Source organism: Panicum virgatum, chromosome 6N (genome assembly GCF_016808335.1).
Source record: "Panicum virgatum strain AP13 chromosome 6N, P.virgatum_v5, whole genome shotgun sequence".
Taxonomy (NCBI): domain Eukaryota; kingdom Viridiplantae; phylum Streptophyta; class Magnoliopsida; order Poales; family Poaceae; genus Panicum; species Panicum virgatum.
Genome location: NC_053150.1, coordinates 50,486,920 through 50,502,128, shown reverse-complemented (window position 1 = coordinate 50,502,128; position 15,209 = coordinate 50,486,920). Strand labels below are relative to the sequence as shown.

Sequence of the window (15,209 nt, the reverse complement as noted above, 5' to 3'; positions counted from 1 at the left end):
TAAGAAATCTTTTAGTACCGGGCAGCTTGGCCGGTACTAAATGATGTGCCATTTAGTACCGGCCAAGCGGTACTGGTCAGTTACCCGGTACTAAATGGGGGTTGCTGACCAGTACACATAACAGTTTTTCTAGTAGTGTGCCTGGAGTTTTTTTTTTTGAAGAAAAGAATTGCCTGGAGTTTAAGATCAGATAAGCATCAGACTTGACCCCATCCATCAGTGCTCCATTTGACCAAAGCACCTTGCTTGATTACTTATTTACGTGCTGGCCACACTAACTTCCCACTGTTCTTGATGATCACGCTTACGCGTAAGCTGCGTCGTATCATCGTCTCATCTCATTGACCATCCTGCACATATGTTAATTTACACCAGGATTTTCCTGCTCATGTATGTACTTCTCTAATGGTGGCTAGCTAGAGTTCTGCAGCAGTATGTGCCCTTGGGCAAGACGACCATCACACACAACACACTAGTATCTAGCTAGATGCAAGGGACTTGAACTCTAGCTCCGATCCGATTGCTTGCTTAGCTAGGTGGTTCTCGCCGTGGCGGCGGTTCCTCCGGTGGCGCCGCCGACGATGACGCCGCCGTTGCCGACGACGACGACTGCCCCGGCGTTAGCCCGCCGGAGACGGCCAGCAGGTCCAGGTCCCCGCTCTGCAGTATGTGCGCGTACTGGCTGAGGTCCAGGAACTCCACCTCCTGATAGTGGTGGGCGCGAGCACCACCAGCTGCCGCCGGCGCAGCGCCGTGCAGATGGTGGAGGGGTCCCGGTCCCGGACGACGACTTGTGGACGACGACGTCGAAGCTTCTGCCCCGGCCGACTGCTGGCGATGATGGAGGAGGTGGGCGGCGGCATGGCGGTGGTAGCCCGGGGCAGGGGAAGCGACGGCGACGCCGTCGTGCTGCTGGCCGCCTTGAGCTCCGTGGAAGGCGGCGGGCGGGAAGTTGAGCTTGGCCTTGGCGCCCTTGAAGCGGAGCGCGGCGGCGTCGTAGGCGCGCGCGGCGTCCTCGGCGGTGTCGAAGGTGCCGAGCCACACGCGGGCCGCCTTCACGGGGTCGCGGATCTCCGCCGCCCACTTGCCCCACGGCCGCTGCCGCACGCCGCGGTACCGCGGCCGCGGCAGCAGCTCCGACGACGCCGGCGCCGGCGCCGTCGATGGAGCAGCGCCAGACTGGTGCGCCACTGGATCAATCAAATTGATCAAAGCAGAAGTGTAAGCGTGTTTATGTATGCGCATCAGACTGGCATGTGGGGTCATCATAGATAAGTAGATTCAGGGGTGGGTCCTAGTACATGTTAAAAGTGTTTCATTCGGTATCTAGATTGCCTGTTAATACAGATAACAATTGAATTTGACTCATGAATTGCAGATCCATATAACTTTAGCTCAGTTTTTTCCCCTTTTTTTTCACCATTACATTCTGTTGCTCATCTGTTAGTAATTTTTGTAAACTAAACCGAGCAATGAGCTATCCAGTGGAGTATTTTGCTGACAAGACACAGTGGGGAACATGCAGGCGAACGATCCAGAGAGGAGGATCGTGTCACACAGCCCAAGACAACAGATTGTATAGTCTGGATGGATAACCTACGAACAAACCAGCAGCTAGCGTATAGTATACGCGTGCACGCACACGTACCTCGCTGGCCGTCGTGCCCGAGCACGGCCGCCGCCGGCTGCTGCTGCCGCCGCCCGGCGCCGATGACGTGCGCGAGCGCCGCGACGATGACGGCGTGCTCCTCCTCCTCCCGCAGCCGCCGGGGCCACCACGCGCCACCGCCGCCGACTGCTCCTCCTGCTGCTGCCGCCGCCGCCGACTCAGCTGGCTCGCCATGGCCCGGCGGCCTCCCGCGACGGTGGCTTCCGCTCTGAGCAGCACCGGCGGCAGAGCTTTCTCCGGGACGATCCACGCTTGCTGTCCGTCTCGCGCAACGCCAGCAAGCAGACCACGCCCATATGGCTCACTTGTCCGGCCGGCCGGCTGTTCGTCGCGTGGTGCCTTTATTAGCTTGGCGTCTGAGGAGTGAGGAGGTCGACGACGTCGCGGAGGTGGAGAGAAGCAGCCAACAGGGATGGGGCCGGGTGAGTCAGTGGGAGCACTTCAAGAAGGCACCCTTTATAAACCACCATCTCGGGGCGGGGCAGCTTGCTGCTTGCCCGCCCACCGTTACCGCTAGCTAGACGGCTGGACCAAGTTTTAGCGAGGGCCTCTGGTCGGAGAATTTTATTATTTGGAAGTATTAAATAGTATTTAACTATAAAATTAATTATAAAAGTACTGAACTAATTTGCATGATAAATCTAATGAAAGTAATTGATCTATAATTAACCACTATTTATGGTTGCAAATTAAAGATTAATTAGATCTATCAGATTCATCTCGTGAATTGGCACCCATAAGTGAAATTTTCTTTTGTAGCGGCTGTTTACGGTTACAAATTAAAGATTAATTAGGTCTTTTAGATTCATCTCGCGAATTGGCACCCATAAGTGAAAAAAGATTTGTAGCGGCTGATTACGGTTGCAAATTAAAGACCAATTAGGTCTATTAGATTCATCTCGCGAATTGGCACCCATAAGTGAAAAAAGATTTGTAGTTAGACTTTATTTAATAATTGCAAGATTCTTTTTTATATGACAGGGCTAAAATTTAGCCACATCGAAACAACTGCCTCTAACTATTGTAACTGCAGCAGCTTGAAAAGATGTATATATACCTCGCAAATCTATTTTTTATTTTTTTGAAATATATATTTATAATTATTTGTCCCGGAGTTATGTGGAAAAACTAAAGTTAATTGGTTGTCACATTAAATCATCCGTACTCTTTCCATCCCAAAATATATTCTATCAAGCTTTAGAATGCCCCTGCAAGGTTGCCTTTATTTCTTCTTTAATGCTGTTGCGAACAATATAATATTGATGGCGAAAACACATCTTAGTTGCTCATCACATTGAACCATATAAGACTAGGAGTTGATTGGGACTGAACTTATGCTACGACCTTTAATCCAAAAGTATTTAGTGGTGATAAAAAAAATCCAGAAAAGGTACTTGTAGTGCTGTTAGTATATGACCATCAGTCTCGTTGGATTCCTAATGGAGCACACCCATACTGTACCGGCCTCTACAATTTGGCTTAGTCGGTTTGCCGATGATGCAATGGTTTTAATTAGACGGTCCAATGGTGACAGAATTGGCGCCATCCGGAACGCCTGTAATCATACACGCTCTTCACGAGTTGCAATGTATGAAACCAGGCGACATGGGAAATATCTACGGCATCTTCTTCTTCTTCTTCTTCTTTTTGAAATTTGAGTGCAGTCATAAAAGGCCGCCATGACACTCAACACAAGTCAAATATTTTGAAGAATTTGGTACACACACACACACACACACACACACACACACACACACACACACACACACACACATATATATATATATATATATATATATCTTGTTTTGTCGTGTTTGTATGCAGCTGGCTAGAATATCCGAGTTGATCTCTCAATTTCCTTCGGAATTATATTGTTATATCCAATTGATGCTTAATAAATCACCTAATCTCCTTGTTGATCTCTCTTCTGGTTGGAGACACGATAAGGTTTCATACTAGGCCGCAGTGGTATACATGCAATTGCAAGGAAGTTTCAGCACGGCATCTCGGGGTCAAGCCATTGACTTAAGTCCTCTCTGTTCACACTTCGTCAAACTGAGAGCTTTTCTTTTTTGTAGGAAAAGATATTGTAAATGGCAACTTGTTCTTTTTTTTTTTGGAACCAGAAAGTGGCAACTTTTTCTTGAAACGAAAACATATTAAATGGTAAGTTTCCTTGAAAACAATACAGCTAGTTTCTCAAATAACGTTCAGTGCTTGAAAGGGCAATGATAGTATCATGTAATTCGGCATGGACAAATGTCAAACTGTATCCAAATGTCATCCTAATGGTACAACAACTTTGTGTCTGTAAACTACTGAAGTTGGACTGATTAGTAGTAAAAAACTGTTATTTCCATATATTGAAATACAGATAAAGGGAGAAGCTGCTAAATGCTAATGATAGGAAAATAGGAGACAGCCACTAACTCCATAGATTATATTTGTTACCTTACATAAGCATGCATGGAGTAATGATGAGTATGAACTATATATATGCAACTTGCACTCTTGATTAATGTTGTACACTCACCGTACTCTTCTGGGAGCATTTTGACTTCTATTAATCTTATTGACTAGAATCAAATGACTTCGGCATCATCAAGTACCAAACGACTCCATTGTCAAGAAATTAAAAGGTGTAGCGAGCTGGTTAGGTCTCAGTGCACGGTTTGATTGTACAGTTACCAAATTGAGAATCTTGGTAATTGTACCAGTTGGATTTCATGGGATGAAACTCCTCTCTCATCTTATGAAACCCTCCCTTATTTCTCCTCATAGACACTGCCAAGTCAGCAAAATTGCTGATGTGGTATCCAAATAAAACATCCATTAAGACTGGCCTTAGATAGAGAGAAATTTGCACACGGTGACGGTGCAACAATAATCGACTCTTTTTTTTTATCTCCAAGACAAAGTTCTCCTCACAATTTTGGGTTTCAGTGCTGCTCCAAAGAGCAGTGATGTGCCCAACTATTTGTTGCTTCCGTGTCTCACTGAATAGCTTTTTTGGGGTAAAAATAAGTTTGTAGTCATCCAAATGTTACTTTTATATCTGAACCTTGACCTTTAGTTTATTTTGCAACACCTTGTTAATCAGCCTGTTCGGATGCACTGAAAAGTGCTGGCTGGCTGGGAATCCACGCTGGCTGGCTGATTTTCGCACTGTTTGTGCTGGATAGCATGGCTGGACGCAGTGTTGCACCTGGCTCCCCTGCCGTTCGGCTGGACTTAAGCTCAGCCGAATCACCCCAGATTAGCCAAATTCAGTGCATCCGAACAGGGCAAATATCTAAATGTGATCCAAATGGTGCCACAACTTTGTACCCGTAAACTACTGGATCGGAATTGGACTGATTATATTAGTCAAAGACTTATAAAAGTAATGAAGGGAGAAGCTGCTAATGATAGAAAATAGGAGACAACCACTAACTCCATATATATATATATAGTACCTAATGCTGACTATGACCTAAGCAACTGGCAGTCTTGATTAACATTTTCGCAGCACGTACATGGATGATTGTTGTACACTCACTATACTGTTTTTATGCTACAACAAAAACAGTGCATAGTAGACCTGAGCTAAGCTCGGTTCGTGGCTACCTACATTGTGCCAGTTTAGGCGTGGATCTAGTTTAGGCAGCCAAAAAAGATCGGGCCAGTCCAGGCCCAGCCTGACTATTAGTTACATTTATTTTCCAACATAAAAATTGTAGGTGGCCTAGCCCAACCCTGGGAAGCCCAAAAACCTTGGCCTGGCAGCTCTTCGTTGACGGGTTTGAACTTTGAACACGTTTTTTGGGCTCGAAACTTCTCAAGCTTTTTTCCTCAGCGCGGATATGCGAGTGCGGCGGCATGGAAGAAGGCCCACTCTCGTCTCCAGACGAATGCAGGTGAGACCTCGCTCTGTCGCTCGAAGCCTCTCACAGGATCGTCGCGGCAGCGGCGCAGCACCGACGGTGGTGCCCAGCGCAGCCCCAAGCGGACGTGACTACGGGCTCAATGACCGCATCAGGGAACCAATCTATGGCGGCGGCGGCGGCGGCAGCTTATGGGGCGATGAGGAGCGAATCTACAGTGATGTGGTGACCGAATCCACGACAGCGGCGTCAACTGCGATGAGGAGTGAATCTGCGGTGATGGTGACTACATCCACGGCAAGCGCACCAGTTCCTCGATTCCCAGCGGGTACTTTACTCTCCTGATCCCCATCTCTGCTTCTTTTGTTGGATGTGTAAAACCTATCTATATGAAGAGCAAATCCGGATGCGTTGCACATGCCTCTCTGCCTGCACTTGTTCTTCAGTTTCAAGAAAATCAGTCTAGCCAGTTACTCTTTCTTGCTGCAAATGATTAAGTATTACTACTTGTGTTGCTCGTTGAAAGAACCAAGAACACAACCTACACACTGTGCAATCCACGTACTAGGGAAGGGGAGAGTATGTAGGATGTGCAAATGTGCTTTTGATATGCAAAACACAGCACTGAAAGTGACTCGCTAGCTTATACAAGCGGAAGCTAGTTGTTACCCAAATAACATTTCAAGTGTGAACAAAGCAGTACTCCTAGTATTCTTGTGCCCAGTTAGAAGCTGAAGAGTTTTAAACCTGAAAAACAATACGTTACTCCAAAACAGGGCCTAGGGAGTGGACACAGCAGAGCACGGGTTCTGTACCAGGTTGGCAGCTTAAACAGCCTCAAAAATCACAGTGGTGTTATGAATTACCGTCCCTATAAAAGTTCAAGCTGCAGAGGGCAGACAATGACAAAATTCAGTTCATCTGTTCATGTTGTACTATCTCTAAATTGAACCTCCATTTCTCTCAGATATTCAAAGATATTACATCCCTGATCATAAATTCATAATTCATACATCAAAATCAGGCAACGTAAGTCTCAGCTACTAAACATTGTGGGGATAGATAGAAAAATAAGAGTAAGAAAATCTAAGACAGAACCCAACAAGTGAGCCATAGCGGCACTAACTTTATTAGGACAGAATTAAAGATGAAACAAAGCTGAAAAACAGAAAGGGGGCATGCACAATCTCTGAGCGCATTAGCCCGGCCTCCATTCTACCAATCATCAACAAGCGGCCCATCTTCTTGGCTCCTAGCTTCAGCACTTCCCTGATGGCTGATGCTCTGTTTCTGAAACAGAGAACAAAAGCAAGTAAGTATATTAGAGACACATATAGTAAAAATAAACTGAAGATGTCCTTGGTTTGAAATGAACACAAGTCACAACCTCCTTAGTTCTTCAAGTTTAGGAACACCGGCCTGATTTTTGTTTCCCATTCAGTAGTGGCGTCATTCGCATTTCCTGTGCTAGGGCGCTTGTTTGCGCAGTACCTGTGATGCCTCCACAGGTGAGAGGTGCCATTTGTAGAGCGACCACTAGTGAACCCCCTGTCACAGGAGTGGCACACTACGTACACCAGGACATCACGTGTGTTGTGCATCTGGGTGAAGTACATCCAAACTTCAGATTTGGGACGAGTCCTCTTGCGCTTCTTATCGACCGCATTGTCCATGTAATCACTGGACGTGGTATTGGTAATGGTAGTGTTCATGCCCTCACCTAACGAGAAAACAAAGCAGGGAATGTTAGTTTGGTACTTGATAGTTGTGAAAGAAAATAAATGTGTTATTTCCTCAAAAGAAAACGAAAGTAAATAAGTAGTGTTCAATTGTGAGGCTAATGAAGTGGAGTATTATATTACCGTTTAAGTACTCCTCATCGTTATCATCTCCATTCAAGAACCTGTCCAACTCACTGAGAGTAGATAAGAACGCATCTTTGTTATAGCGGAATACCTTGCGAATCACCATGCCCCCCTACAAGTAAGCACGAATGAATGAAGCATGCATCATTAAAAACGAAAGCACAATACCTGATCGAGAAAAAAAAATAAATTAAAACGAAAGCATGGCAACGGTGCTACAAAAAGTCATCTCCAAATATAGTTTGATTCTGATGTTAGCAAGTGAGTGAAGAGTGATCCTTATTACCTGGAGAAGCAGAGCAGGGGACTTGTTATCATCGACCTGTTGGTATTGGAGCATGATCCGTTGGTATTCGTGCATGAACCAGTCTGTCTTGCGGCCGTCCTGATTGCGGAACTCTAGGGTCCTCCTCACCCCGGGGTACTCTGGTGTCACCGGCTTTTGCGACAGATACACCATCTGGACCGCACTGGTCTCATGCCACATTTGTGGCTGTTCCATTCGGATTGCAACGAACTCCTCATTTTTCTCCACCCACATGCCCTCACGTGTTTGCCTGTTGAATGAGGTCGTGATGTACCAGGGGGTGCCGCCGGTGGTGAGCTTGATGAGATCATATGGGTTCAGCTGGGTGAGGTCTTCTTGACAGTTAAGCTTCTCATCCATCATTTTCTGTTGCTCGTAGGGATTGTCGAGCGCTGTGCGAAGGTGGTGCAACATTTATCGGTCCTCGTCGGTGGAAGGATTAGTGCAGCTTGAGCATGTGTGAATGTGCTCTATGAGGTGAGAGGTGCCATGTTTCTTGGGATGGGCCTTGAGCACTTTATCACAGCGGCGGCACGCTGCATACACCTCATCAGGATCATTGGCACTACAAAACTCGGTGAAGTGCTCTCTTTCATCAGGATCCGCAGTCGTCCTTGTTTGCATCTCGGGTACAGATCGTGATTCACAGTCCGGTAAACTCTGTACGTACCCTTCTATAGACGAAACATAGGTCGGCCGTTGACTCGTCTGCTAGGTGACTGAGTCTCCGCGTATCATTTTCGAGCTCACCTGAGATCGAGATAAAGTTAGTGTTGAAATATTGCAGTCATTGCACAGTGTCGTGAATGTACTGATCAATTAGGAAAGAACAAATCTACCAACCCGTGCTAGAATCTCAGAATATAGGAATAAGTATAAGGGAACATATCTAGTGCAAACCAAGGACCTCGTGCAAACCCGTGCAAACCTACTAAACAAAGTTTCAAAAAATTCTGAAAAAAAATCATGAATGTGCTTCTCATATTACATCATCTATATATAAAATTTCATGGTCAAATTCGTCTTACTCTAGAAGTTACAAAAAAGACGAATTTGACCATGAAATTTTATATATAGATGAGGTAAGCTGAGAAGCACATTCATGATTTTTTTCAGAATTTTTTGAAACTTTGTTTAGTAGGTTTGCACGGGTTTGCACGGGGTCCTTGGTTTGCACTAGATACGTTGCCAAGTTCATCCTTAATACATATTCATTTTTAACGCAATTTACACGTGTATATACTTTGTAACTTATATATACTGGTCGTAATAAACTTATCAAATACTTTATGTATTTTTTTTCTGTACATGTCCATAGTTTGTGTCCATACTGCATGTCGCTTCATATGTTTTTATTTTTAATACGCATTTAGTTGAAACCCAAGTCTATATTTCGGCGGCTCTTGTTGTGGTCCGTATCTAGTGATGTCATGTATCTAGATTTTGTCGGCTTTAACAGTTTCATCTTATATATTCGTTGCTATAATTTTACCTTTTTATTCAAAAGTGAAACCATCCTCCTCTATGTTCGGTTTAATTAGTTTAATTCTAATAATGTCTAAGTGAATAATTGATACGTAAGCTTAAGGGGTTACTAGATTATGAATAAAAATGGTTGGTGGGCAATTTAAATGTAAATTGAAGGTTAACATTGGATTTGTTCAGGGCGGGCCCTGTGGATTTGGGGGCCGGGGCGATGAATTAGAGTTGGGCCCCTACGATAATAATAATAATAATAATAACGAAAATAATTATAAATATAATTATTATATGTATTGCTAATAAACTAGGTGCATCCAAAACAGACTCATGTAAAAAAATTATACATATTAATATTATATGATATTATCCTAAACATATGTTCTAGAATTCTATATGCAAAGTTATTAACAAAGGTATATATCAATACTATCCATATACTTGGTGACGAGAGTGTTCGAGAGTTACCTAGAATCCTGTTCGAGTCCGTTGTGATGCTACCTAGCAAAAACCATGACTCGCGGGACACCGACACGCATGCACTAGAGGACACGTACAGGCTAGGCATAGCACAGTCGTGAACACACGGCAGTGGCATCATCGTTCTTGCGCGGAGTACTAGAGGTGTGGAGCGTCTAGTGTGGCCGCGTGAATATGGACTGCGTAATCTCCAATGCAGTGTCTAATCAATGTCAGGTAATTACATTGCAAAGAATAAAGGGTGTGTTTAGTTCCACCGTACACACAAAAAAGCCGTAAACATATTAAAGTGAAAAAAAATCTTGCTAATTTGAAGTATTAAATGAAGTCTATTTATAGAACTTTTTGCATGGATGTACTGTAAATCGCGAGACGAATCTAATGAGCCTACTTAATCCATGATTTTGTAACAGTGATGCTACAGTAACCATCCGCTAATTATTGATTAATCATGAATTAATTAGCATCATTAGATTCGTCTCGCGATTTACAACCCATCTGTGCAAAAAATTTTGTAAATAGACTTCATTTAGTGCTTCAAATTGGGAAGATTCGAAACGCAAAATTTTTTTGCGTTTACACCCTACCGAACTAAACACGGCCAAAGGAGATGGTACAGTGCGGCACATGAAATCGTGGTTTCTCGCCAGTCGCGAGAAACCTCACGTGATGGATCGTTTCGTTTAGAGCAAGTATTGTGAGATGACGTAGATAGGCTAAATAGAATGTCAAATCATATTTGTGCTGAGGTGGAGGGAAGAGAAGAGAAATGGGCTGCAAATTTACAACATGCTCTCGTAACTACAATAAACTTGGTGAGAGAATGAGAGAAGAAAGATAAATCAAGTATTAATAGTGCAGTCCACCTATATAGTCGACTATATGGATTGGTTATTAAATTGTCTTAAGATGGCATGGCCACAACATATAGCCCTCACCAGACTAAATTATTAGTCTTGCTCTTACCCATCTACCTAGCTTTGAAATTTTATCTACACATACATACGTACTTGTATTACATGTGGGCCCCCTGGATTTTGGGAGCTCCCCCCGGGCCGGCCTGGATTTGTTTCATATATAGCAGCACATGTCTGTTATTCATATACAAATTCAAGAGGTTACTACATTATTAACTCTGTTCGGCTGGCTGTTGCTAGTGGCTGATGCTGATTTGTTATGAGAGGAAAATACTATACTGGCTGACTGGTGGCTGATGACTAGTGCTGATTTATTGTGAAAGAAAAATACTGCTAGCCAGCTGACGCGAACAGAGTATAGAAATGACAGTTGGTGGGTAATCTAGATTCAAATTCAGGGTTAACTTTGGATATGTTTGATAATAGCATATGCTGGTAATTCATATACATATTGAATAGGTTACTCTATAGATTTTCATTCGTAGTTTCAGAAATGCGGTCGCATGAACAATTGCCATAATTCAGGCGGCTGGCACCTAGGAAACATGATTCTATAAAAGAAATATAAACAGAATAGATTCAAGTGACGATGCATACCGCGGGAGCATGCTTTTTCGTAAGCTTCCACGTATTTCTCCGTAGAGCGGTAACGCGATGAGGAGTCCTCATGATGTTCTGTGTCCCCTTTCCTGAATACCTTACGCAACACCACATTGTCCTACATGGAAGCACAAAACATATAGTATACATTATTAGAAATGGTCGCTCTAGCAACAAGACTGTAGCTAATTCATCATGTACTGTGCAGCTAGCGATGTGGGTACCTGGACAAATGAGGCTGCTGGATAGCTCCAGTTGTGGTGGAGTTGCAGTTGCAGGTACTCGCGCATGACCCAGTCCGTCTTGGTGCCGTCGTTGAGGGAGAACTCGAAGGTCTTCTTTACCCCAACGTAGGACGGCGGGGTCGTCGTCGTCGTCGTGGACGAGGACGACTCTGGAGAACGGACGGCGATGAGGTCGTCTTCCTTCTCATTCCAGACTCCAGATTTTGTCCGCACGCTAGACCTAGACAAGTTATTTTTCACGATGAAGTAGAGTGGGAGTTCCCATGGCTCGCGCTGGGCGAGCTTGTCGCCGTCTCGCAGCGTGTCGTACATATCCATCAGTTCCGAGTTGTAACGCACGGGGTTCCCTCCATTGTTGTCCGCGTGGTACCAAGAGGCGGGCTCATAGCTGTCTTTCTTGAACACCTTACGGTAGATTCCGCTCTACGATACATCGAGGAGGAATCAATTAAGCGGCAAGGCAAGAGAAGGCCAGAAATGAAATGGTCAGGTCAATAACTGTGGTCATTAAAATTAAAAGCTACTCTACTATCTACCACCACTACTACCGTGCAGTGCAGTACAGCGATGTCGGTACACGGTACGTTTACGTACCTCGAGAGAAAAGGCTGGTACTGCCCTGTAGAGGCAATACTCGTGCATGACCCAGTCCGTATTGGTGCCGTTGTTGCGGCAGAACTCCAAGGTCGTCCTCTTTCCGAGGGTCTGGGACGACCACTCATCTCTTGACACGAAACAGGTGTCATTTCCCGTGCAGCCAATAGGGCCACGTCGCTGACTTCTTCTCAATCCTTGGATCATGTCGCTGGCTTGCCATCAGGCGTTGGATCAATGCTGAGGAGTCCGTGCAATGTAAACCGGCCACCTGTACTAGGGCCTAGGGCTCTACGTCTCTACATCTCTCCAGAACCCTCCGGCAAACACTCAAGGCATGTTGGGCATGTTTTAAACCAGACTCTCCGGCAAACCCTCGAACAAAGAAGCTCCAGCAAACCCTTAAACAGAGAAGCGGGGACGTTCCAGGCCAACGAAAGAATCATCAGGAACAACGCAAAGGAGAAAAACCAATCAAATCATCAGGTATGTGCTCTTCGTTGCCATGAATCCCCTTCGCCATGAATCTATGTTTCTTGCCATGATTCCATTGATTTCTATGCTATTACGAAATCTGAACCAAAGCTTAGGTTTGTGCAATGGCACAAGATTAATTGTCACAAACTTAGGAAAAAATGTCATAGAGGCTGTTATTATCACAGGAACACATATTGGCAATAAGGTCTACATACCAAGAATAAATCTCACAACACAAGGCTCACGTTGGCCTTTCGTTCTATGCCGTCGACAATTTCCGATTAAAGTTTGCTATTCCATGACAATAAACAAAAGCCAAGGACAAACACTATTAAATGTAGGAATATATTTGAGAAAACCGGTATTCACACATGGCCAATTATACGTTGCAGTATCTAGAGTAAAGGACAGACAAGGACTAAAAATATTGATAGAGAATGAAGATGGCACATGCGGAGATAAAACGACTAATATTGTGTACAAAGAAATACTAGACATAGCGTAAATTACCAACTATAATTTATTTACACTTACAGATTTATATTCTATACCAAGTTACAATTTTTACTTCCACTAACCTTTCCATGTTGTATACATGTATCAGGCTCAAAGGTGGTCTGCCATCAATAATGCAGGTACGTATATGTTACAAACAAATTTCTAGCCATATAATATACACAGAAAAAAACTACAAATATTCACATATGCTATTAATGAGTGTGCAGGTCAAAATCACTCCATTTTTCATGGCTTCGGCCAACAAAATGAGCTCAGGCATCTTCATATGGTACTAATCGATCAAAACATATACCAAGCTTGGCAAAATCTGTAACTCCAAGACAGTACTAGGTCACAATGTCTTCTAATACACCACAATAGGTGGCTGCCCATGCAAACAATTTGACAGCAAGTAAAAATCGGTGTAACAAACTAATTATTATGCTTCAGGTATAAAATCCCTACCATTGGAACTCATCAAACATGTCTCTCTCACTCTCTCTCTCTCTCTCTCTCTCTCTCTCTCTCTCTCTCTCTCTCTCTCTCTCTCTCTCTCTCTCTCTCTCTCGCTATCTCTCTCCCTCTCTATCTCTATACTGAAATTTAATTCAATGTTACCTTGAACCCCTGGATGATGATGCAGCCGGCTCCACCCCACCAAATCTCGCCGATGGGAACCTTAACCTTGCCACCCATGAATCCATGGAGGCCCAACTGCCCAAGGGGATCGAAACAAGCTACAACAATTCGGCATCTGAGAGGGAAACAAAAAGTTACTGCTGCTCGATTTGGATGGAGAGAGACCACCTATTGCCCTTGTGCTCTGTGGACAGGGGAAGGGAGATGGTGTAGGCAACGGCAAGGTTACCTACTGATGTTAGCCTGCAAGTGGGAGATCTACATAAGCTTCCTGTTGCTGCATTTGCTTACTGCTCTTTATGCTGGATGTAATACTGCTCACAAAGTGACTATTGCGATTCCATAATACTATATAATATTTTACACAGTCAACGTGGTGCCAACTAAAATATCTCTGATTAGCTGTGTCCATAATTTATTGACCCAGCAATGCAAAGCACCAACATTGCTATATGCTGGCAAAAAGAGGACCCGCGCGGCAATGCCGCGTGCAGTTTCTAGTCAGAACGGATTTTTGTGTTGTCACTTTTTATCTCCCTCCAGAATCCGGAAGGTGTCCGCCGGCTCGACTTTTCCGCCACGGGGAAGTAGGACGACGGGAGACGCCATGGGTCAAGCCGGGTGCGATCGACCTCATCATTTCCCGTCGAGTTCACCGGTGAAGTCGTTCCTTCAAAAAGAAAACGAACGAACGAACAAAAAGCCGGGTGAGAAAACGCCATGTGAAATGGAGCTCCGGGTTTTTTTTGTCTAGCAGCAGGCCGAGACTCCCCTCTGGATCTGGCTTACCATTTCCCATCGAGTTCACCGATTTGAACTGGACGAAAGAATTGGGTTTCAGCTCAAACAAAGGTGGACTGGTCGATCGTCATGGAGAGAAGAGGGGCAAGTGAAGCTGGTGAAGCCCGGCGGGATTCCATGGATACAGTCCAGGCCCGACCCATGGATACAGTTCAGGCCCGATGACTTCGACCTGGGCTAGGTAGGAGCCACAACAGCTTTCGGGCCGACGTACTACAGCGACCCAGCGAATGAAAGCGCCGGCTTCCGACTGGCCGGCCTGTGCCGATCGGTGCGGGGGTGCTGGTCGCGGTGCCGCGCCGCTCGCACACGGTGGACAGGAGAGGGCGAGAGGCTCACCTTCTCCAACCGTAAATCAAAATGGCACTAGTACGGTACGGTACAGTACGCCAAGACCACGATGGAGGGAGGGAGTCGTGCCGGAGAATGAACAAAACTTTGTCCCCTCTCTTTCACAAAGCATGATTCCAGATCTCCCGCTATGGAATTCTGTCGCAGATGGGAGCTGTAGGAGTAGACGAGTGTGAACTGCTGCCCAGGAATGAAACGCGTCCGGACAACACTTTGGGACAGCAAAAAAAAAATCATAGAAAAAAAACAACGACAAGGCATGTGGCGGCGGTGCCCTGGTACAACATGCGAAGAACGTCGAGGCCACGGGGGTGTTTGGTTCCTACAGTAATTTTTACGCGCATGTTTCCCGAGAAGAAAACCTACATACATGTAGTACTAAATGAAGTCTATTTGCAAAATTTTTTCTGAGATGAGTATAATT

The 15,209-nt window shown here is 44.9% G+C and overlaps 3 protein-coding genes across 4 annotated transcripts; 1 reads left to right on the top strand and 2 right to left on the bottom strand.

Moving 5' to 3' along the window:
- Positions 1-212: 212 nt before the first annotated feature.
- Positions 213-1,970, bottom strand: LOC120677532 (ethylene-responsive transcription factor 10-like; the record flags this gene model as incomplete). Its single annotated transcript, XM_039958683.1, has 2 exons — positions 213-1,190; positions 1,649-1,970. Coding segments are annotated over 2 exons (984 nt in total), but the record flags the coding sequence as incomplete, so codon positions are not given.
- A 4,490-nt stretch (positions 1,971-6,460) lies between these two features.
- On the bottom strand, positions 6,461-14,549 carry LOC120677528. Its single transcript, XM_039958679.1, has 9 exons — positions 14,423-14,549; positions 14,137-14,303; positions 12,020-12,148; positions 11,405-11,848; positions 11,178-11,298; positions 7,684-8,454; positions 7,395-7,509; positions 6,920-7,252; positions 6,461-6,822 (listed from the first exon to the last, which is right to left on the bottom strand). Exons 1-6 carry the CDS (start codon positions 14,430-14,432, stop codon positions 8,348-8,350), a joined length of 978 nt encoding a protein of 325 aa, XP_039814613.1. The 5' UTR covers positions 14,433-14,549; the 3' UTR covers positions 6,461-6,822; positions 6,920-7,252; positions 7,395-7,509; positions 7,684-8,347.
- Positions 12,235-14,000, top strand: LOC120677530. Of its 2 annotated transcripts, XM_039958681.1 has the most exons (4): positions 12,235-12,505; positions 13,101-13,131; positions 13,222-13,283; positions 13,638-14,000. In XM_039958681.1, the coding sequence occupies exons 1-4, from the start codon at positions 12,257-12,259 to the stop codon at positions 13,977-13,979; spliced, it is 684 nt and encodes a 227-aa protein (XP_039814615.1). In that variant the 5' UTR covers positions 12,235-12,256; the 3' UTR covers positions 13,980-14,000. The 2 variants fall into 2 exon arrangements, with proteins under 2 accessions (XP_039814615.1, XP_039814616.1); XM_039958682.1 differs by lacking the exon at positions 13,222-13,283.
- Positions 14,550-15,209: the final 660 nt, after the last annotated feature.